The 24,972-nt window shown below is 43.5% G+C and overlaps 1 protein-coding gene across 8 annotated transcripts in view; it reads right to left on the reverse strand.

The window, feature by feature from the left end:
* LOC129173984 (receptor-type tyrosine-protein phosphatase mu-like) overlaps nt 1-24,972 on the reverse strand; it is a 41,952-nt gene that overhangs the window by 10,946 nt on the left and 6,034 nt on the right. For 6 of the 8 annotated variants that reach the window (XM_054765466.1, XM_054765464.1, XM_054765462.1 and 3 more), the window contains exons 2-19: nt 18,224-18,340; nt 15,837-16,007; nt 15,624-15,733; nt 14,733-14,811; nt 14,068-14,183; nt 13,484-13,658; nt 12,974-13,086; nt 12,681-12,861; nt 8,538-8,691; nt 8,286-8,461; nt 7,035-7,144; nt 6,753-6,954; nt 6,580-6,682; nt 5,717-5,898; nt 5,410-5,504; nt 4,678-4,714; nt 3,684-3,758; nt 2,400-2,532 (exon numbers count right to left, since the gene is read on the reverse strand). In XM_054765466.1, coding sequence (XP_054621441.1) covers nt 2,400-2,532; nt 3,684-3,758; nt 4,678-4,714; nt 5,410-5,504; nt 5,717-5,898; nt 6,580-6,682; nt 6,753-6,954; nt 7,035-7,144; nt 8,286-8,461; nt 8,538-8,691; nt 12,681-12,861; nt 12,974-13,086; nt 13,484-13,658; nt 14,068-14,183; nt 14,733-14,811; nt 15,624-15,733; nt 15,837-16,007; nt 18,224-18,340 — 2,329 coding nt within the window. The remainder of the gene's footprint in view (nt 1-2,399; nt 2,533-3,683; nt 3,759-4,677; nt 4,715-5,409; nt 5,505-5,716; nt 5,899-6,579; nt 6,683-6,752; nt 6,955-7,034; nt 7,145-8,285; nt 8,462-8,537; nt 8,692-12,680; nt 12,862-12,973; nt 13,087-13,483; nt 13,659-14,067; nt 14,184-14,732; nt 14,812-15,623; nt 15,734-15,836; nt 16,008-18,223; nt 18,341-24,972) is intronic. The other 2 variants (XM_054765468.1, XM_054765467.1) reach the window with 1 other exon arrangement.

Raw genomic sequence — 24,972 nt, forward strand, 5'->3', positions numbered from 1 at the left:
TTTGTCCGATTTGCTGAGCAACACACACACATGCACGCACACACACAGTTTGACCCTGATCTGAAAAATGTAAGAGGTAAAAGTCATATATATAAATAAGTATGAAAACCGGCTTTTAAAATGAAAAGACCTGTCTCTGTGTGTGTGTGTGTGTGTGTGTGTGTGTGCGCTCCCTCAGGCGAGCGGCTGCCCCACTCCCCCTCATGTCTTCTTGTGTGCTTGAGTCACACGTAAAAATCCTTTTTTCCTTCATCTTCTCGATAAAATGTTTTAGTTCCAGCATAGATAAGTGGAAATTAAAATAAAAAACAAAAAAAACTCTTAAACACTCACAGTGTGACTAGGTTAATCTGTGCTCATCTTATGTGTGTGTATTCTTTATTAGTCTTCTAATAACACGCACAATGCATATTTATTCCCATGTGTTGCATGTGACTACACCCTCCACTTTCAGCAACCATTTTTATTACAATATGTATTCTGAAGGGACAACGTTCTACAAAGTAAACTTAGATATACAGTAATTTAGAGTATTTAATGTATAGCTTTAATAGCGGTACAGATCCCCGCTATTCTCCTCTTCCAAGACCATCCGCAAATAATGTAAGGAGACGCCCATAAAAATGTCTCTCATAAAATAAAGGTTGGATTATGCTTTTGCAGTTTGAGTTACGTTAGTGAGTGATAAGAACAACCACTTTTTGTTTTTGTTTGTCTTTCTGTTTGTTTTGACCACACATACGTGCATTATAAAGACATCTAAGTCATTTTCGCAGTGTCCGTAAATGCATCTCTCAGTCGTCTAGGGACAATGAGGAAGTGTCGTTCCGAGGAGCACTAGAGACGTGTGTTGAGTATGTGGTGTTGGACGTGCACTGCTGTTGATGTGCTCAGGTCAGAGTAAAGTTATAAGAGAGTCAGACTCTGTGGGGACACTACAATATGCTTCCATCTGACATGATGCGCATGCCTGAGAATTTTCACATAATTAAATAAATCAGCTCCACCGTTAATGTCCTATTTTTTACAGCCCTATAATAGACATTTGTTTGACCAAAAATCGGTGAATTTTGAATATGCGGGGAGCCATGAATAGATTTGCTATCCACTGAAAATTAGTTAACAGCTGGCAACTCAAGTAGCAAGATAATTGTGTGTAGTGGTGGTGGCACCATGGTCTGGGGCTGTATGAGTGCTGCTGGCACCGGAGAGCTGTGGTTCATTGAGGACAAACATGAATTCTAATTTGGACATGTTCACTGTGAGGTGTACTCATTTGTGTTGCCAGCTACTTAGAAAACAATGGCTGTGTGTTCATTCATTTTCAGTGGATAGTTAATCTGAACTGCTATGCAAGCTGCGCACTGACTACTCTAAAGTACATCCATTTCTATAGTGCTGTATTGTCCCTTGAGAAGAATAAAATGGTACCTGAAATGTGAAGGGTGCACTAACTTTTGTGAGCTACTGTATGTTTATTATCATTTTTCTTCCTGTTGTTCTTCCACCAGTATTACCCTCAGGTGAAAAGACCTTTTCACACACAATTGTGTCCGAAACAACATGACGGCAGCTCGGAGGGTTTCATGCACGCAACAATGATTGTGATGCTAAATGTTCTTTAAAAAGCTCATTGGCTGAAGGGTTGCTGTCAGGTCTAGGTTTGATTATGATCTTTGCAGGCAGTTGAGATACTTCTTTATTTATTTCTTTACCTGACCTAACTTCTTTTTCTTCTTCTCTTGGTCTCATGATGGTGGACCTGTGTCTCCTACTAAAGACGACTTCTAACGAGTTGTGACTTCCTGTTGCGCTGCTTTAATGAGTCGCACGACTGCCTGGTCCCAGAGTGGAAATCAAACGCACCCCATCAACATTAAACTCTCATTAGAGACAAGTGAGCGGCTCACTGCTGAGATCAGCCTCCTCACACATACATATATACGCACGCGCGCGCACACACACACACACACACACAGTAGCCTGAGGCAATTCTGCTTTAGGCTACAAAAAAGGGGGAGAGTAAAATGCTCTTTCATCTAAATTCTGTCTCATCTTTGACGTTCTACAAACACACAAGCTTTTCTTTGCATGCTAAAATGTGTGTGTGTGTGTCCCTGGGGGGGCTGTGTGTTTTATGTTGGAGAATAAAGTGGGTCCACACACAGTTTAATGGTGATTACTGATCCATGATTCATCCTCATCATCCTTACTCTGTGTGTGTGTGTGTGTGTGTGTGTGTGTGTGTGTGCGTGTATGTCATGTTCCATACAGTATTTGCTGCCATTCACAGCAGCTAGTTAGCAAGACATTGACTGACAGTCAGCCTTCAGGCACAGACTCATTAGCAGTGGTGTCCGTCCCCCTGTCAGCCCCGCCCATACTGCGTGTTTTCTTACCGTTTCTTCATGAGAAGGACAACTCCGAGGAAGATGATAATGAACAGCAGGACGCCCGCCATGGCGCCGGCGATCTTCACCGTGTGGTCCGATTGTTTCTCCTGATCCGGTTCGGGCTTCCTGGTGGCAGCTCCTGAAACATTGCAAATGAACATTCGTTATTAAAATTAATCTACAGTATGTTCAATAAATATGACCTCATAGTTAATTAACATAATGTTTACATTTAAACATTTGCTAAGCTAATTAATCAAGTCATCAGCAGAGAATATCACAGTCATTGACAAAGTGGAATATTGGAGGTGGAGTCGGAAGGTGGGCAGGGATGGAGGCGGAGTCGAGAGTTGCCAAGAATTGAGGCAGTCAGGTCATGGGTGGGAATAGAGGCGGAGTCAGGAGGTGGCAAGAATGGCACATATACTTGTGTTTTTTGCATTGTTATGACAACAGCAAACCCAACAAAAGGAGACGGGTGGCCTGTAACCCCTGACTGGGCCATCAGGGGCCACTGCTCACTTCCTGTGTGTTACCATGACAGCAAAGGCTCAACTTGCTAGCTCATTAGCACCCTAATTAACACACAGCAGCAAACTACAGCCGCCATCTTTCTTTTCTGCAAGCTTCTAATGCAGAATTGAAAGGCTGTTTAATGTTTAGAAAAAGCCACTGACAGAAACCAGTTCACTTTGGTCCAAAGTGGTCTAGAAAGAGATGTTTTCAACTTCCTGTTTGTCTCTTTCAAGGTCAGCTTGACTATTGACTGCCTCACTTAATCATCTAACTCATATATACACACACACACACACATACACACACACACACACACACACACACACACACACAGAGTGGAGAAAAGATGTTTGTATATAAAAGTGAAGCTTCAGGGCTTCAGCCAGTCACACTGAGTGGGAGGTGTGTGCGTGTGTGTGTGTGTGTGTGTGCGTGCGTTCGTGTGCGTGTGTGTGTGTGTGTGTGTGTGTGTGTAAGATGGTAGTTAAATAGTTTCCTTCAGGCTTTAAATATTTAAATGTAATTTTCTGTAGGCTGTAAATGTGTGTGTGTGTGTGTGTGTGCGCACTGCACCTGCTCTGCTGTCTGTTGTAAATGAATGCAGCACACGTGCGCACGCACACTCAAACACACACACACACACTGTGGATATTTGTACTGATGCGATTGATTAATGACAAACACTCCCTTTCAAAATAAAGGCTACTTGGAATGCAGGGGCATGACAGAGACAGAGAGAGAGAGGGGGGGCGGGGGGGAACTGTGGCATCTGACCTGCGAGCTGCTTGTCGCCGGCCGCAGGGGCGAGGCCGGCGTGTGGCGTGCTGAGCTGCGTGCTGATGATAGCAGCTGATCATCCAGAATGGAGCATGCAGAGAGTCAGCAGAAATATTAGGAACATGCAGCATCATCCCACCACCCTCCCTGGTTATCCCTTCCTGTTGGTGGCACCCACATCAGCCTGAGTAGCAGAAATCTCTGATTGTGGCGCTAAAACTTACAAAAAGTACACCATCCCAGGCTGATGCGGGACGGCCACGTTAGGTCCTAAAAGAGACATGTGATCTTCAGACATTAGTAATCAAACCAGGCGAAAGAGGAGCAGCAGATACTTTGTTAGCATGTTGACACATTAGCATATTAGCATGTTGAGCTAGAAAAAGTTACAAAGAAGAAGAACGAACAGCTCATTGTACTATAGCTTGAACCCCACCACACCCCTCCAAGGGGACATGGTTGGCTCCTATAGTGTGACTGACAGGTGTCAAGGGAGGGGACAAGCCAATCAGCTTCCAGTGTCATTAAGCTCCACAACTGTGCACCAATAAAAACTGATTAAAGTCACAATAGTCAACTGCTGTGTGTGTGTTGTGCACGGGATGTCCATCAGGGGAGAGATCACACTTTTTAGCTTGTTTAGCTCGTCTGCTTAATGTCTCCCTGGACATCCATAGAGTTCCAGTCATTAGCATTGTGTTAGCGTAGCATCCGTGTAAGTGTGTGTTGCGCATGTGTCTGTACGTAGGAGAGGACAGGTGAAGGACAGTTTAGCATTCGTCTGTGTCCCAATTGGACTGGCTGGTGCCTAGCTAGCTATCGAGCTGCTAATGTAGTTAGCTCACAAATCCATTCATTCATTCATTCAAATCCATTTATTGATCTGCCCACAAATTCGCCTTGGCTCCACCCCTTTGTCATACAAACAACAAAATAAAATAGATTTTCAATTTCAAGCATGCTTTCAAAATAAAATACAGCATTGCATTACCTTTAGTGGCCACACGGACGCAGTCAATCTTTGTCTCCTGTGAGCGAGAAGCACGCAGAAACGCACGCACACACACACACACACACACACACACACACACACACACACACACACACAAGTTGTAAACAGAATGGACAGAAGGAAAATGGCTGTGTCTCAGCCCGTGGCATTTAACAGCCAACACACACACACGCACACGCACACACACGCACACACACACACACACGCACGCACACACACACACACGCACACACACACACACACACGCACACACACACAGGGAGTCTGTGCAAAGTGAGATGGAACATCTTGTGTCTTTCTGGTTTTAACAAACAGACGACAAATTAACCACAAGAGCTCATGAATATTCATGCGCACAAACACACATTCGCTACGGCGGCGTGTGGTGGCGCGTGTGTGTGTGTGTGTGTGTGTGTCTGTGGTGTGGTGACAGTGAAAAGCTCTCCTGTCACTGCATTATTCAACACACACACACACACACACCAATTAAACCTCCAAGCGTCAATAATTAACACACAACACAATAACATCTTGCAGCAGCGAACAATTATCTGTTTCACACACACGCTGCAGGCGCCGCTGTCCTATAAAAATGTGTCTGTGCTCTAGTTTTGTTGTCTTTGTGGGGTCCAGATGGGGTCAAAGTTCAAATTTAGGGCTCAACTCCATTCTAACATGTGCATGCATGTGTGCATGTATGTTTGTTCTCACCCCGTTAGCGCTGCTGACGGCCTGATAGTAGATGGCGTAGCTCTTGTGAGGCAGCAGAGGAGCGTTCCAGAAGCCACCGTATGTCCCGTTGTCACCTGAATATCACATGACATCATCACCATCTCCATCAACATCAGACTGACTTGTAGCTGAGTAATGTAACAAGCGTTAACAAGTGTGTATTAAAGAGATGCCTCACTGTTTAGTATGTGTATGTGTGTGTGTGTGTGTGAACAGTGTTTATGGCAACAATATGTAAGAACGTCCGAGCTCGGCTGTGATTGGCTGGCGGAAGCAACTTACTCACCGACACAAAATGGCGCCGGGGCCCTCAGCTGGCTGACGGGCAACTCTGCACTGAAGTAGTACTGTGAATTGAGCAGCGTGGCATTCTGGAAGTGGATCGGCACCGGGTAGCAACGTAAGATCTCTGCCGTTCCCCTTCTCTGCCTGCGGGGGCGCTCTTCCTCCACCACGACCTGGTACTTACTACACACACACACACACAGCTTGTGTTTGTGCTCGTTAGCTACATGCTACCTTGTTGTCGTTAATAGTCAAATTGTCATGTAACAGACTTTTTTGAGTGAGGGGTTACACTCAATGACAACACACTCGCACGCACACATCTGTTGAAATATTCAGCAGCATCAATCTTACGCTTTATTAAGTTTTCATGAGCAAAACATGCAAGATTTAAAGACAACATGTTGACAACGTCAAAGTGTCACTTGAAACATTTCTATTATTTTATTATACTTACGATGACATCACCGCATGAGTTCTCTCATCAACACTCACACACATTACCATACGTGATAAAAACCTAGTGTGTTTACAAGATGTAATCTGATTTGCGAACACTGCACTTCTTATTTGTTCTGCAAGCAGAGTTAGTCTGTTGTTCCTTTGTGCGTCTGTGTGATGTTGCACACAATGTGATATTTGTGTGTTTATATTTAACATAGCTTTTGTTTCCTTTGACATGCCAGAACGTCGCCTTTGGGCACGCATGCACACGTAAGCTCGTATAAGACGGCAGTACAAAAGGTGCTGCCGCGGGCGACCTGCAGCTGTAATCAGATTACTGTCACACACATACACATACAGAGGAGTCATATGTGAGTGGGTGGAGGAACAAATATAGGGGAACGTAGGCGTGTATGTCACCTGACGGGGGCGCCGCGGCTTCGTGCGGGTCTGAGCAGGACAGTGACGGTGGACTCGGTCTGGTTGAGAGGAGACTGCAGCTCGTAGGCGGGCATCACGGGCGCTGAGGAGCAAAAGACGTGGTAACTCGCTTGGAGGCAGTGCGCTTATATTTTCAAATGAACTACCCCTACCTTGGATCTTGGTGGTGAACTGAGTGACGACCGGTGGCCCAAAGCCTTTGACGGTGGATGCTCTTATTGTGAAGGAGTAAGTAGAGCCCGGGAAGAGGCCGGTGAACACATGACTTGTCTCATTGGCCTCTTTAAGCACCTTCCCGCTCTGATTGGTCAGGTCCAAGTCCGAGTCGAATGAACTCAGTGCTTTGAAGGAGATCTGTCAGGAAGGGCAACCATATAAAGATGTTATTTCCTGCCTCACTGTCATTGATTGGCAAGTTTATGGATGTTACCAACCTCGTACTTTCGGATGCGGCCGTATGTGTGCACCGGTTCTGACCAGCTCACACTGATGTGCTGCTCGTAGGTGCTGCCCACAATGGACTCCAATGGAACTGCTCCTGGAACTGTGAGAGTCAACGGCATTAAAAATTAGCATTAGCATTAGCATGGTGAGCAGTCTGGGCTCCGACTCAAAAATGTATTCAATTGTGGGATGACGCTAAAACAACCTTATGCGCTAAACGCTAACATTTTGGGTAGTTCCGTGGTTCTGAAACTTTTTTCTCCACATTTTACAAGTACAGTCGTCCCTCACAATTTTGCGGTTGGAATGATAAATTACACTGTTTTGTGGTTGAATAAGGCCTACTGAAAACATGCATATTTAATGTTATGTATTATATATAGTGTATATAAATAATGTATAATATATTATATATTTTGCCTAAATGAATCATTTTCAAGCATAAAAATAGCTAAATTAACTCAAACACAAATGTAAGGCATTCAAAAAACATTGATGTAGTAGTTTTGATGTAATACTAGTTACTAGGTGTCAGTAATGTTACTGTAATGTTCGATGAGACACACAAGCACTGGAACAACAGGCTTTCATTACAGGTTTGAATTACCTCACAACAGGCACAATAATCTCTCATAAAAATCCCTGAAGAAACACGGGCTACTTCTGCGGCCGTAACCCACGGCAAGCTGAAACTCAACTCTGAACCCCTGGCGTCACGTCTCGTGCGCCACTCACGCTGCTCCCCTACGGAACACATTTACGGCAACACATACGGGGGTAAGATTAAATAAGCTTTGCTTCTTCCTACTCCTTTTTGGACATATGGAATTGGGAATTGTAATATGTGATGCATTCCAATGGAACTTGTATGCATGTTTAATAAATGAAACCATTAACATTACCGCGAAATAAGCATGAGTCTTATTTAAGTCTTAAATGCCTTATTTACTGTTATTATGTCTACTGTATTTGGTAATACCCGTGATCCGAATGAGGAGAAGCGGCATCGAAAATGGATGGATGGATATTTGGTAATACAAGTGTAAAAGTGACTATGGGGTGCTACTTCATGTATAGGGGGGCTTGAATAATGTTAAAAACTGAATTTAGAAGGTCGTAAACAGGTTTTCTATGCTCTAACGAAAAAAATATTGCTTTTTTAAATAAGGAATCCTACACACATAAGCACAAAGCAATGCTAGTTAGCTAGCTTGGAGAAAATAATTTCCATTGTTTCGTACCGTCCTCATCCGTCAACACCAGCAGCTCCTCGCTCTCCTTACGTCCTTCGGGGTTACTGACAACGAGCTTCATGCTGACGTTGGTGAAGGGTGGCAGGTTTCCCACGGTGTGCTGAGGCGGGAGGCCACGTGAGTCGTACGCCACTTCCTCCAGCACTTCCTCCTTCGCCGGATTTCTGCACGGTAACAAACAAGAGGTGGGGTCATTGTAGCTGCACCCCCACCAGCTGGCCCCTCCCCGCATTTGCTTACCTGGCGGAGGCCCCTGCAGGCCTGTAGCGATACTGCACTGTTAGGTTGTAGCTGTGACAGCGGGTCACGCTGTAGCCAAAAGGTTCCCATTGGATGGTCACCTCTTTGGAGCGCACGTCCACCACCTGGAGGTGACGTGGGCCGTGCATCGGGTCTAAAATGAGTTTAAAACCCACAAAATATTGGTTTAGGAACGTGAATAGTGGAATTTGCACCTTGCTGAAGGTCAATTAGTCAATAATTAGTCAGACTGTAGAGTCTAAAAATGTCTAAATCACAAACTAATAGAATATAATACATGTTTGGAGGTATTGGATTGGATACTAACAGGCCCGTTTAAACATGAAAATAGATTTTACTATCCAAATATAAGTAAATTACACTTAACATGCTTCTCAAAAGCAGAAGACAATGATATAAAAAAAGAATATAATATTAATAATAAATAATAAAAATGCATTCTAAATCTATATTACAAATACCATCATCACCAGTGATATTTTTAGGGGTGCCATGATTAAATACAGTCATGATGAAGATGATGTCCTGAATGAACAAGCTTCTCTTGAGAGACAAGATTAAAGCTTCCCACAGAGCGGCACACACATGCACGCGCGCGCACACACGCACACGCACACACGCACACGCACACACGCACACACACACACACACACACACGTAAGGGTCTTAGTTGAAGATGACAGACAGTGATCCACATAGAGAAGAATGATTGATGAAAGCAGGAAACACCAATTTCTCCTAGAAAGCCACATGGTGTGTGCGTGTGCGTGCGTGTGTGTGTGTGTGCACCAGCTTTCTCAGGTGTTTTGCTGCTGATGAACAATAGATTTCCTGTTCTCAGTTGCCTTCTTGACACCCCCTACACATGCACACAAACACACACACACAGAGTGCACAATGGAAGCACTTGTGAGTTTCTCCACAGCGATTGCATGATGAAAGAGAGAATTTGAGCTGAACCTCCACCACGCACACACACATGCACACGCACGCGCGCGCGCGCACACACACACACACACACACACTAGGTAGGAACAAAGGGGTTGGAGGTCAAGGAGAAGGAGTGAGGCAGGGATTGCAGTGGATCCTATTACCCATAATCCCTGAGGGGGGGGAAAGTGAACGCAATCTCATAAATTCTGACTATTCTACCCCCGCCATCCCATAATTTCAACCTGACATTTAAATCAGACGCCAAGGGGGTGGGGTGGGGATGGGGTGTAAAATAAAAAGCTCCCAGTTGATGATGTCATCAGGTATTTTTCCAAACTCTCAAAGTGTTGGATGCCCTCACTTCCTGTTGGCGACTGTGTACATGTGCGTGTGCGTGCGTGTGTGTTTGTGCCACAGCTGTGCATCTTTTGTGTCAAAAGAGGACGTCTCTTCCTCCATGAGTGAGGGTCTCGCCAAACTAATTAGCGTCCTATTCACTCCCCTTTGCAGCTGCTAGCACGTCACCCCATCATGATCATCATCATCATCATCATCGCCGCCATCGTGTTGCGAGAGCTACTGGCTGACTTGTTTGTGCTCCCAAAAGACTTGTGCACTGGAAGAGGACTCTTGCTGATGCTAACCATGCAAACAGGCCCAGACACCATTCTACACAGACCTAAACTTATTAGACTATTATTTTGAGGATCAGATTAGATTAGATTAGATTAGTTTAAAAATATTTTGTGATTATAATCAGGTTTTTTTGGCATTAATTTTTTAAACTGCACAACGTTCTGCCAGCTTTTCTTTATTTATCCAACTTCAGGCATTTTTGGATGCCTTCAAATACCGTCTTTAAAAGGAGAAATTTTATCCGACGCATTTAAGCATTGTTTTTGTAAAATTATTCTGTTGGTAACAATAAAAATATTCGGGACTGAACTATAATCCATGTAATACTTTTTGTTCCATATATTCATATTCTTTTTGTCATTTGAAAGACAATAAAGTTTACATTTGGATTGTCTGCTTCCAAGAAGAAGACACGTCGTCGGCTGTTTGAAGGTGACTCCGCAAGGAGAAGGAGGAGGAGGAGGTTTAATTTTTCATTTACAGCAGATTTGATCTGAGCTAGACGCGGCGATGAAGCCGATGATGAGGAGGAGGAGCTGCACGAGTGATGGATGACCTCCGTGAACATGTCACTCAAACAAACGCGTTCCAAATAGAAAGAGATGGAATATCCTAAAAGTCAGCTTGCCCGCGCGCACACACACACACACACACACACACACACACACACACACGTAAATTCAATTGAGGGAGTCGCAATGATACAAATAAAAATAGAGATCGAGATGTAAAAGGTCTAAAAAGCTTTGGAATGTTTACTGGACGAGTCGAGCGTGAAAATGTGAAGTGCAAAAAAGAATGAAAGTGAAATATTGATACGCAATATTCTAAAAGCCTGGACAAACGGCGCGCAGACTTTAATGGATGTTAACACACGCGTGTGTCTTTGTGAGTGTGTGTGTTGCATGGAAGATTCAAATTTTATTCCCAAAATGGTTGAAATATTTTATTTTGAAAACATCTGCTCTGACTTTTTTCACTGCTTTTTGCATGAGAATGAACCATTGTACATTTTTAATAAAATCTTTGAAAGTGATGATTATGGAGCGACTACATTATTGAAAACTTTTTTTGCCCCCCTAACACGGTTTTTATGTAAAAAAAACAAATGCCATGTCACTTTATTTTAACACATTTATTTTTTTTTCAATCTTAACTTCCTGCTTATCAGGAAGTATGCTGTCTGATGGCAGTCAATGGACATTCAAAGCAATTATGTAAAAAAGTCAACTTTGTTAGTTATTGCTGACTGCCTTTAGTATACTGCTACAATTAGAAATGTTTCTTTGTGCGTTCATTTTTCCAAAAGAAGAAGTTTATGCGAGTGTTTACGTGGCGTCACACTGAGTCGCCTCCCTGGGCTCTAAGTCACAAAGCTTGTTTGATGGACACGCCAATTCATTATTTAACACACACAAACTGTATAATTCATCTGCAGTAAGATGAATAAATAAAAGTGACTTGATGACAGATGAGTGTTATCAGAGCGTAAATCATCACGCTGAGTGTGTGTGTGGGTGACACACCAGTTGTCTCACACATGCACACATCTTTCAGTTGCATCTTTTGGGTTTCCTGCGTTGGCTCCCAATGGGGAGTTTGTTTACGGCTGCAGACAGTCCTGAGGGGCGGAGCTTACAAGAGAGCAACCAACGCGGTGACAGATGTTCTTTCATCTAGAACCATCAGAACTTGACAACGTTCTCCACTGTGACCCGTGTGTGTGTTCGAGCCTGACACCGTTTTACGACTAGACATTTTCATAAATAAATATATAACTGAAAGAATGGTGTTTAAAAAGATCATCAACAACACTGGCGTGGGTCGATAATTAGCTGTTAATTGTTGTTTTGTTTTTTTTACACACAGACACATGCTGATGTGTACACTGCTGCCATTTGCGGCTAATGAGCACAGCGCTAACAAAGCCTCATCTGCCCCACAGTTTTAATGACCTCATCGCTAACCATTAGCCACCTGATGAGCTCTGCTAACTTGCTACTAAAGCATGCTAATGTAACAATCTCAGCATTGGCGAGCAAAGACTAGCGCAGCATGCTAATATACGGTATCTGGCAAAAGCAGGTACGGCCCTCACATTTCAAGCAACCATGAGGATGACAGTATATATTCTCATGGGACAATACTATAGAAAAAAACACTTAGCTACACTTTAGAGTAGTACATGTACAGCTTGCATAGCAGCATAGATTTAAAGACAAATGACTTAAAATTGACACTAACCATTATTGTCTAACAGCAGGCAACACAAGTGAGTAGCGAGATATCTGTGTCTTGCCTGCAGTTAAGCATGGTAATAGCATCATGGTCTGAGGCAGTATGAGTGCTGCCAACACAGGGGAGCTGTGGTTCACTGAGAAAAACATGTATTCCAAGCTGTACACCGACTACTCTAAGTTATATTCAAATTTCATTTGTATAGTATTGTTCCTTGAATAGATATACAACGATTCCTAAAATGTGAGGGGTGTACTCACTTTTGGCACATACTGTAATGCTTACTGTTCTCTGATTGGCCCACGGCAAGCTTACCTGCGCACTTTGTGCGAGCCCTCAGAGGCGGCCCAGGGTTCCCTGTGCCTCCCTCCAGGGGTCTGGTGAGCAGAACGCTGATCTCGTACTCAGTGTCGGGGTCCAGGTGTCCTATCTTGTGGGTGGGCTTGTCCACAGGTGTGGTGTCAATCAACATGCCCGCCATGGTGCGGTATTCCACCTTAAAAGTCATCCACACATTCCACAGTCAGGAGCGTAGCTCTAGTTGGCTAAGAAATGAGACTTATTTCAAGTCAAAACGGTCCAGTGAAGGTTCTGGACTACCCACTTACCTCTCTCTCTATGATTGGACCGTCTCCATTGATGGAGTTGGCATTGAGTTGGATCCACAGGTAGGTGGCACCTACCGCTGTTAGTTGAGGGGGGGCGATGGGGACAGGCGGCTCTGAGGGACAAACACAACCAGGATGAGTCTCTCCCCACACACATACACATAGACACAGACACACACACTCTGGCCTCTCTTAACAAGGAAAGGAAGGAGTTAACGAGTTAATTAATATTCGTGACCTTCGGCAAGTCACGGCAGACCTGGAATTTATTACCCACAATCCCCGGTGGTGCTGCTCTACTTCCTCCTGACCCACTTCACACACACACTCTCACACACACACACACACACACACACACACACACACACACACACACACACACACACATTCACCTGTGTGTGTGTTTGCAGATATCACAGAGCATTCAGTATCGAGTGATCACTCCTCACTAACATAAACAAGCTTTGACAAACTTTCGTTCAAACTTACCAATACAAAGACAATGCTTACGTTTGACAGTGAGGTCAGCATAGGAGGACACGCCCACTCCACGATCCGACTGCCCGATGCATCGATACCGTCCAGAGTCACCTTTAGTGGTGTTGTCCACATCGAAGGTGGCCACGTAACGCCGCGAGTTAACCGGCTTTGTTTCCTTGACGACGGCTTGACGACCGTTCATACCCTGAAGAGAAGAGATGATGATGGCCATAGACCAGGGCTCTTCAACTAAATTATTCGGGAGGCCATATTTTAAGAAAGTTAGGGAGAAGCGGCTGGACTTGTCTCTTCACTATTTCTGTAAAAACGCTAGTCAAAGATCTTCTATTATCAGGAGCACTTTGCTGTTTTTCAGGCAGTACTGCAACCACATTGGTCACAGGTCCTCTCTATGACAGGAGTGCTCTGCTGTTTTTAAAGACCTACCACAACAACACTAGTCAAAGAACCTCATTATAACAGGTGCACTCTGCTGTTTTTAGGAATGTGACGGACGAGTCCGATATCATTCATGTGCAATATTTGGCTCATGTGCTGCCAGTGGAATGATCCTGTCTTAGACCTTTACTACCTTACCAATACGTGATGCGTACCTGCAGGAAGAGTTGTACGTTACTCTGGGGGCGTCCGTTGACAGTGCACGCAAACATGGCCGTCTGCCCCGCGTTCACCTCCACGCCTTTGATGTGCAGGAAGTGAGGTGTGCTCACTTGGGACACACACAGACAGGACAAAGGTCATTTGACTGACTCATTCCCCTGTAGGGCACAGAACTTTTTTCACACCCCCCCCAAAATGAAATGCTATTGAGAACCTGATAATATTTATTTATCTGTACAAACCACTGTATGAGTTTCCGGCACCAGCATTCTGCATATAATCACCTGATTATAAAAGCAGATTTATAAAATGAGCTGAGATAACATTGCAGCAACTTAAAACAATTTCTAAGTTAAAGTTGCTCATGCCCCTCCTGACAGCTTCCCCCCCCTACACACACCTCCCAGAGGGTGCCCACCACACTATTTGAGAAGCACCGGACTGACTGATATCAATCTTTTGTGTGTACGTGTGTGTGTTTGTGTTGACATTCAGTAAAGTAGAATTTGGAATGAGAACATCAAAGCCCATGCTAATCAATTTACATGTTAATGAACTCCCCTGTCTTCACACACACGGTGACCTTAATTCTTTGATGCGCACGATAACGTTGTTATCCAATCAAGCCACGAGGAGGGGGTCTTGTGTGTATACTTACTGCACTGGTGTCCCTGCAGTGTGATGTCTCTGATGGCCACGCCCCCTCTGTGCCCGCTGCTGACTGCCTCAAAAACCACCTGATTATTCAATAAATACAGTATGTCCGTTAATTACAGCAACACCGTCGCCTTAGCACCAACAGCAAGTGAAGGATGTCCAAATGTAAACAGTACATGCCAGCCTTATCACCACGGCAACAAACATACACTTCCTGCATCCATCCACCCATTTTCGATGCCCCTTATCCTAATTAGGGTCGCGGGTGTATGCTGGAGCCTATCCCAGCTGACTTCGGGCGAGAGGCGGGATACGTCCTGGACTGGTCGCCAGACAAACAACCAACCATTCGCACTCATATTCTTACCTATGGACAATTTAAAGTCGCCAATTAACCTAACATGCATGTTTTTGGAATATGGGAGGTAAGCGGAGTACTCGGAGCAAACCCATGCAAACATGAAAACATGCAAAATCCACACAGAGATGCCCAAGTGGAGATTCTAACCCAGGTCTTCCCGATCGCATGACTGCGTGGCTAACATGCTAATCACTTGGCCACCGTGGCCCGCTTCCTGTATTTTTGTGTTTATTTATTTTAAAGGGGACAGTGCGTATTCATGAACATTTACATGTATATATGCCAGAATTAGCCTAAAGACTACTTTACATCTGTAGTTCTGTGTGCCAATGACAATAAAATACAATGACAATGGGGGCCACATAATTGTCTAACTGTATTCTGCCCTCCATCTTTCTTTTCACTGCCACTCAAATAGGAGTCGACCGTTGCCATGGTGACGGATAATTAGAGACGCCTGCTCTTGTGAGCTGCAATTGATTGTTCCTTTAAAAAGTTCTCTTATTTATGACCTGTGTGTGTATATTGTACCTGGTAGTAATTAGGCCAGAAGGTGGACACAGCAAGCTCCACCCCTCTCCAGGTGTGGTGGGCGGGGCCAGACGAGTTAAAGACAGGAACACCCAGAGGGCTGTTGTTCTCTGAAGCAAACACACAAATGTTAGTCCATGTAATGGCTCCACACCTTTACATGAGCTCCGCCTCTCCATGAAGACCTTTCTGTCAACCCTAATTTGTGCGTACCTTTGACGTAGACGTTGAGCGTGGCAGCCGTGGCTCTGTCGCGCGCTGCCGTCTGATAGAACATGAAGTTGATGCAGTGGGTGTCATTCTCTTTGAGCTGCGGCAGCAGCAGGTGGGCGCGCTGACCACTGTAGCGACCCGTCGTGTTCACGTATAGGAAGGGGGAGGAGCCTGCAAGCAGAAAGTGAGTCACCGACATTGGCTGGACGCTGGCTGAGTAAGTTAACCTTCTGACCCTAATGAGGACAAGGGGCATAGAAAATACAGCAGAATTTCATAAAAAAAAAAATTATAACGCAAATTAAATTTCAAGCAGCCAATAAGAAGCAGGCATGAGCTTGCATCTGATTGGCTGGATACTGCTGCACTCCAACCAGTACTGACTACATTGGCACCATGGTGGCTATGCGCACACACTCACATATGTATTCAAAGGGCATGTGCATGCCGACATGCTGATAAACACTCATTAACCCTGACACACACACTCACTCACATTTTCAGGTGGCAAATAGATGAAAAATTCAATCTTGTTTACGTTTAAACTGTTTACCTGTGTGTGTGTGTGTATATGCACTAAACACACAAAAAAGTTATTTTGACCTCCAGGTCTCTTTGACGCACAAAAGCATTATGGGAATATCAAACATTCACAGCCACTGAGTGTGTGCGTGTGTGTGTGCATGCGTGTGTTTAGGGGGGTTTGCCTTCAAGCCTCAGCATGTGTGTGTGTTTTGTGTACATCTGGCAGTGAGCTGATAACGCTCCTATTAGAAATATTAATATACCCTGAACTCAGCAGAGACACAGACACACGCACACACACACACGCGCACACACAGTGGAGTAAATCAATGAGCAGGCACAGCAGCGTGACTGACTGAGTAACATTGCGGTTGCCACGGCAATTCAAAATGTCAACGTGGTCAATTCAAATAAAGCTTATTAGTATTTAATTTTTTTGCCATTGAATGAATTAACACAACGTACAGTATATTTGATGTTTACAGTAATTAACACACATTGCTCACATTTATTTCACAACAAACTAAGCACCAAGCAGTCCAAAGCCTCTGTGTGTGTGTGTGTGTGTGTGTGTGTGTGTGTGTGTGTGTGTGTGTGTGTGTGTGTGTGTGTTCACAAAGGGCATTACAGGAGATGACTGTTGTTCACACTGACAGCAAAGAGAGTGCAACGTGCTTCAGAATAGATTGAACTTGTACCATTTATAAAAACATTAAACGGCACACATGCAGGAGTGTGTGTGCGTGCTTGGAGGAGCTAGAGAATAAACCCCACCCCCAAAAAAAGCCAGAGTTACAGTCACCAATCCTGTGGTCGTAAAAACACATGCCGAACTTCCATTTAAAAAGTGTCCATTTAATTTATCACAGACGTCAACTGGCATCTACCCAATGGCAAAAAAGGAGCATGTTACATGCTACACACAACAAGGTCCACGCTTCTGCAATGTCATGTGTAGAAGTCAGTAAGCAAGTACGACTCTGCAAAGACAGGAAGCAGAAAAGTAGTCTGTTTTGAACGCCATGATAGGAAGGGCCTTTATTACAGACACTCCGCTGTGTGTGTGTGTGTGCTGTCTGATTGCCTCCATTGGCTACAATTAGTCACACAGAGAGACACACGCACGCACACACACAGGTATGGATGAAAAGAAAGGCGAGACCCCACCTCCCCAATAAATCAGTCGAAGTAGGACAGTAAGCACGTCCACTCGGTGTGTCCTCGCTCACATTGTCTCTTACGTGATTGGCTGCCTGATTTAAGAGCGCTGCATTCTCATTCGTCAGCAGTGTAACCTCGGTGAGCATGTGACAAATGGCGTCTCTCGCTCTCTTGCCCCAAACACACATACACACACTCACGCACACACACGCATACACACACTTAAGTGTGCAGCGGAGTGTGAAGTGTCCGTCCATAAGTCAGAGGAGAAAGTGTTGCAAGATAAGAAAAGCTGCAGATTGTCTTTGGTGCTGCATTCAAGTGAAGACAACAAAAAGCTTACACTCTGCCTCCTTTAAGTCCCAGTAACACAAAAGGACGTGCGTATGTGTATATAGATCACTATACGTTACATGTATCCTTTCATGAAATAGCATTATTTATTGGTGAAAAGTGATCATAAATATATCATATTTGTAACCACCTTGTACTCTCTGCAGCTGAGTAAAATAAATCTCCCAGACACTATTTAAGGAGCATATTGTACATAGCAAATTGTGACAAAGCGTCTTAAATGAGGCAGTTTCAAAAAGGAAGTTCTGCATGTGAAGTTCACACCACCGGTTTATGATCCAATCCAACTGTTTCAAATAACAACCTGATGTTCCAAATGAGGGACACCTGACATGGCAGGAGGGTACCTGTAGGGAACCACGGCTCGCCCGCCGCTTTGTCCTGAGGGTCTCCTTGCTCCCAGTCCAAGTCGTCTTCCTTTGACTGGACGAGACTGCAGTCCGGACCGTGCCCGAAAAGACATGCTGAAAGACAGACAGTAAGATGCTAGTTCAGACCAATCGCAAAGCATGGGGGAGAAGTTGAGTGGTTGTGAAAAGACATGTTAGCATATGTTAGCCATTGTCTGCTTAATTATAAGGCTTTATTTGTCACGTGTACAGTGAAATTTGTCTCCTGCATTTAACCCATCCTTTGAGGAGCAGTGGCGTGCAGTGCCTTGGGACCGGATCCGAGTCTTCGGTCAGTGAAACTGAACATACATGTGTGGGGAACCATGGAGGCAAGGTGGGTGCTGTGGCTTGCCCTGGGACACAACAGCAGTGACTGGGAACCGCCGACCCTCCGGTTACTGGACGACCCGCTCTACTTCCTGTGCCACTGCAGCCTTTGTTCGCAATCTGTCCACCACTCCTAACAGTACGTCCAAATGCCCTCACTTTGCATGTGGTTTCATCAGAGAAAACAAAAGCGTGTTTAAGAGCAACCAGTTTGTTGACAGGAAATGAAAGCAAGACACCCCCCACCCCCCCCCCACCCCACACACACACACTTAGCTCTGGGAGGGATGTCCATGTCACATACCATTCCATGCTGTTACATGTGTGTTGGCAGAGTGATGACAGGGAGCAGAAACACACCCTGAGGACGCACATTTTGTTCTCTTTGTGTGCGTGTGTGTGTTTAAGAGAGAGACATTTCATCATCATGGGCAGTCATTGATTGTCTTCAGTCAGCTGGTCAATAAACAGGTGACTGAAATTTCTAACGCTCATGTTAGAGACTTGATGGAGGCGCTCTAATCGATGCACAATCATCAGCTTGATTTACTGATCGGTCAAATATCGATCTCTAGCCACCGCGGTCACGTGACTTTTCCCATCATCCTTTGCTGTTATTTACTGTTCATCAAGTGCGGATGTCTTGAAAACCTAGTGTCTCCATGGCAACCATCGAAGCCCGGAATCTTAGGCCGCCACCCCTGATGAGGAAGTAAATCAACATCAACTTCACAAACACCTTGCTGCCAACCTGCATTGTCGCTAAGCGTTTCGCATACAATACCACCTATTTCGTACATAACATCACCTGTTCCACACATAATATCACCTGTTTCACACAACACATTACCTGTGCCACTTGTTTCATACTTAAAATGATCACCTGTTTCACACATAACATCATGACCCATTTCACACATTAATAAAATTACCCATTTTATGCATAACATTACCTGTATTGTTTCATACAAATAACATCACCTGTTTCACATATGAGACCGCCTTCACATATATCACCTGTTCCATACATAACCACTTGTATCATCTGTTTGATACATAACATCTGTTTTACTCATAATATCACCTGCATCACCTGTTACGCACATCACCTCTATCATTTGTTTCACATGTAACACAACCTGTTTCAAGCATAAGAACATCATCTGTATCACCTAGTTGATAACGCCACCTGTTTCACTCAAAACAACATCACCTGTATCATCTGTTGCACACACACAACACCACCTATTACACACCAACATCACCATCCACACCACGATTCAACCTGTAACAAAACATATCACCTGTTTCATGCATAGTATCACTTCTATCACCTGTTTAACATACATCATATGTATCATCTGCTTCACACATAACATTATTTGTATCATGTTGTGCACATGTATACGCAACTGTTGCAGACATTGTATCACCCGTTTCATGCATAAGAACACCACCAATTTCAAATTGACATCACCTGTATCACATAATTCACACATAAGACCACCTATTTCACATGTCATCCCCTGGATCACGTTTCATACGTAACAAAAATCATCTGTTTCATGCTTAGCACCACCTCTATCACCTGTATCATGTCTAACACAGATCATCAACTGTTTTACACATATCACCTCTATCATGTCTAACACACTTAATGAACTGTTTTGAAAAATTACATCACCTGTATCATGTCTAACACACATACAGTATCAACTGTTTCACACATAACAGCACTTGTATCAGGTCTAACACACAAATGATTCACACATAGCATAATCTGTATCATGTCTATCATGTTTCTCACATAACATCAACTGTATCATGTTTAACACTCATATAATCAGCTGTTTTACACATATCACCTGTATCATGTCTAACACCCATATCATTAACTGTTTCACATACAACATCACCTGTATCATGTCCAACACACACAAATGTTTCACACACAACATCACCTGTATCATGTCCAACACACATAAATGTTTCACACGTAACATCAGCTGTATCATGTCTAACACCAATATCATTAACTGTTTCACATTTAACATCACCTGTATAATGTCTAACACCCATATCATCAACTGTTTTCCACATATCATCTGTATCATGTCTAACACCAATATCATTAGCTGTTTCACGTATAACATCACCTGTATCATGTCTAACACCCATATCATGAACTGTTTCACATATAACATCACCTGTATCATGTCTAACACCCATATCATTAACTGTTTCACATATAACATCACCTGTATCATGTCTAACACCCATATCATCAACTGTTTTCCACATATCACCTGTATCATGTCTAACACCCATATCATTAACTGTTTAACATATAACATCAGCTGTATCATGTCTAACACCCATATCATCAACTGTTTTCCACATATCACCTGTATCATGTCTAACACCCATATCATTAACTGTTTAACATATAACATCAGCTGTATCATGTCTAACACCAATATCATTAACTGTTTCACATTTAACATCACCTGTATCATGTCTAACACCCATATCATCAACCGTTTTACACATATCAACTGTATCATGTCTAACACCCATGTCATTAACTGTTTCACATATAACATCAGCTGTATCATGTCTAACACCCATATCATCAACCGTTTTACACATATCAACTGTATCATGTCTAACACCCATGTCATTAACTGTTTCACATATAACATCAACTGTATCATGTCTAACACCCATATCATCAACCGTTTTACACATATCAACTGTATCATGTCTAACACCCATGTCATTAACTGTTTCACATATAACATCAGCTGTATCATGTCTAACACCCATATCATCAACTGTTTTCCCACATATCACCTGTATCATGTCTAACACCCATATCATCAACCGTTTTATACATATCACCTGTATCATGTCTAACACCCATATCATCAACTGTTTCACATATAACATCACCTGTATCATGTCTAACACCAATATCACTAACTGTTTTCCACATATCACCTCTATCATGTCTAACACCAATATCATGAACTGTTTCACATATAACATCACCTGTACCATGTCTAACACCCACATCATCAACCGTTTTACACATATCACCTGTATCATGTCTAACACCCATATCATGAACTGTTTCACATATAACATTACCTGTATCATGTCTAACACCCATATCATCAACCATTTTATACATATCACCTGTATCATGTCTAAGACCCATATCATCAACTGTTTCACATATAACATCACCTGTATCATGTGTACCACCCATATCAACAGTTTGACAAATAAGAGACACCTGTATGTAACATGTGTCGGTGTATACTGTAGGAATATCACCACATGTAAACACACGCATACATTACTCTGACTTCACTGGCATTGTGTGTGTGCGCGTGTGTTGACTTTGTTCATGTGAAGTCTGCATGCAGGTGGTCATCTTGGACCTTTATGTTGCCATGGAGACCGATGTGCTCATATCAAGAGAAAAAACACAAACAACACACAACACAACACTTACTTTACTGTGCTGACAACTAGTGGGCGGGATCACAGCAGACAATCGATACATGAAAACAAAATGCCACCTGGAGCACTACAACAGCACAGGATAAAAGGTCAGGAGGTCAAAGATCACACACCCACGCGCAGAGACAGAAGGAGGCAAAGAGGAAGCAGGAAGAGTTTGTTTTTGTGCGTCAAACTTCTTCAGGAAACTGACTTTTCCTTCCTGTCTTTGTCTGTCCATCTCTCTCACACACACCCATGCACACACACACACTAATTAGCAGTGTGAAACCAGGCTTGTCTAATGTGTGTTATTATCTGGTGTCAGACAATGTGTGTGTGTGTGTGTGCTAGTAGCCATTAGCCTCACAGTTATCCGTTAGCATGTTGTGCTAAAGCAAACCCTGCTAGATGATTGGACGAGACAGGACAGGCCGCCACAATGACACGACAGCTCCCAGCAGACCCTGGGGCACCTTGCTGTGTGTGTGTGTGTGTGTGTGTGTGTGTGTGTGTCACCAGTTAAATGCCACCACTGCTGTCTGTCATTGTGTGTCCACTGTCACCTCTAATCACACACACACACACACACACACACACACACGAGAAGGGCATACACAACAATATGGCTGCCACGACACAACAGATTGTGTCTTTACTATGTGAAGGAGATGTGCACGAAGGTATGGAAAAAGTGTAAAAAGAGATGGTTCACATATTGGGAGCATATTGAGGTTAAATTAAAAAAAAAAAAAAAAAAGAGTATGATTAGAGACAGCATGAAACCAAATGACTACACCCAACACACACACACACACACACACCACACACTCCTCTCCTCTTTCAAACTATATTTGTGAGCTTGAGCGGTGTATTTATTTATGTGTGCAGCAAAAGTAACTGGCTGCTAACAGCTTTAGCGTTAGCACAGCAAAGCTAACTTCCCTCAGGCCAAATATGAATAATGCAGCAGTCAACCGAGCGCCTTTGAGTGTGTGTGTGCTGCACTTCAGGCATATATATGATGCTATCACAATAATATGCTAATTACTAATAATTAGCCTGTAACATACACACAGATTATCTACCCCTCCTCCTCTTCCTCTTCCTCCCTCTGGGCTGTAACTCCTCCTGGCGAGGAGGAGGAGGAGGAGGGGGTGTCTGAGGTGGGCGGGGGGTGTATAGCAGTGCAGGACACAACATGTCTGCAGATGAAAACACACTGCTGGGAAAAGCAGGGGGGGGAAAACATGTAGCAAGTACAACATTCCTGAAAGTCTCAGCAGTAACACTTGAGAAACTATGACAACACGACAACAACAACACAACAAGTACTTACATTGGATGACAAACTGCCAAAGAAAAGCCTCCAAATTGTAATTGAGGAAAATGTAATGTAAGTGACAAAAAACATCTCAGAAGCCCAGCAGCATATCATGCACTGTCGTAACTATTGTAGTAGAAGCTTCTTTTGCTTCCACAGTGCCTCTGATTTGCATTTTGTCCGTTAAAAAAAAAAAAAAAAAAAAAAAAAAAAAAAAAATTTGAAATTGTACACTGGGTCCACTGGGGGTCATACTGGTTTCATTCTGGTCTCAAACTGACTCAACAATGGTTCTCAAAATGATTCCAATGTATTTCATTTGGTTCCCAGTCGCTTCCTAATTGTTTTCACCCAAATTTTAGACACATTTCAAACTACTCTTCATTGTTTTGTTTGTTTTTTTAAAACAGGTTTCAATCGATTTACATTATGGTCTCAAACACACGCCACACAGGTTTCCATAATGATTCCAGTTTGGTTCCTTTGGTTTCCAGTTTCTTACTATTTTCATTTGGATTTTAACCACATTTCAAACAGGTTCTGCAGTGTATTTTTTTACTGGTTTCAGTCAGGTTTCACTCTGGTATCAATGATCCCCATCTGGTTCTTTTGGTTTCCAGACACTTCCTTACTATTGTCTCTCAGATTTTAGACACATTTCAACACAGTACCGTACATTGGTTTGGTTTTGTCCCGGGCAAGGATAACCTCTTCTCTTCCCAGATCTCCTCAAACAGCGCACAGAATCAATGACCCGTCTGGAATTCATTATCTTTCAATAATCATCATCATCCTGAATGATGGTCGCGACCATCGAGCAGTTGGGACCAGCAATATTGGTGGGAGTGTCTCATTTCTCTGAGATTGTTCTGACGTTCCTTTTCACAATGGTGATGGCTTTCCTTTTCTTTGGCCCACTGCTGCTTGGGAGACATAATGAAGCGTAAGAAGTTAACTGTTATTCTTTCTCGGTGTGGCTGAGCAGGCACACGGTGTATTCTTCTACTCGGCATGAGGCACACACCGCATTCTTGTTCTGTACACCGCCCGTATTCTTCCACCGACGCACGCTGGAACTAATTCTAGAGCGTTTTTAATTAATTTACGGGGAGCATGTTCATAACCACAAAACGCTCTAAACCGAGAACCACCCGTATTTCCATACACGATAAACTTACTCCTCTTCTTCTTCTTTGGTTCTCATTCTTAAATTCAGACATTGCGACTAAACATGCTGCGCCATGTAATCACATGATCTACGTCGCCATGGTTACCACACAGACAGTTATGAGCAGGGTCACTTTTAATTCAAAAAGAAAGTAATCCTGAATTAACCCCCTCATACACACACACACACACACACACACACACACACACACACACACAGTGCAGTGCAGAGGGGGATTAGACGATATCATAAAGGCAAAAAGATGTCAGATTAAAGATAAGAAGGCAGGCGAGGAATGAAAAGAAAATCTTCAATTCTATTAATCCCTGACGTGCACGCTCACAAGCACGGCGCTGACCTGACTGCTTGGACACCCCT

This window comes from Dunckerocampus dactyliophorus, chromosome 21, assembly GCF_027744805.1.
Source record: "Dunckerocampus dactyliophorus isolate RoL2022-P2 chromosome 21, RoL_Ddac_1.1, whole genome shotgun sequence".
Lineage (NCBI taxonomy): Eukaryota > Metazoa > Chordata > Actinopteri > Syngnathiformes > Syngnathidae > Dunckerocampus > Dunckerocampus dactyliophorus.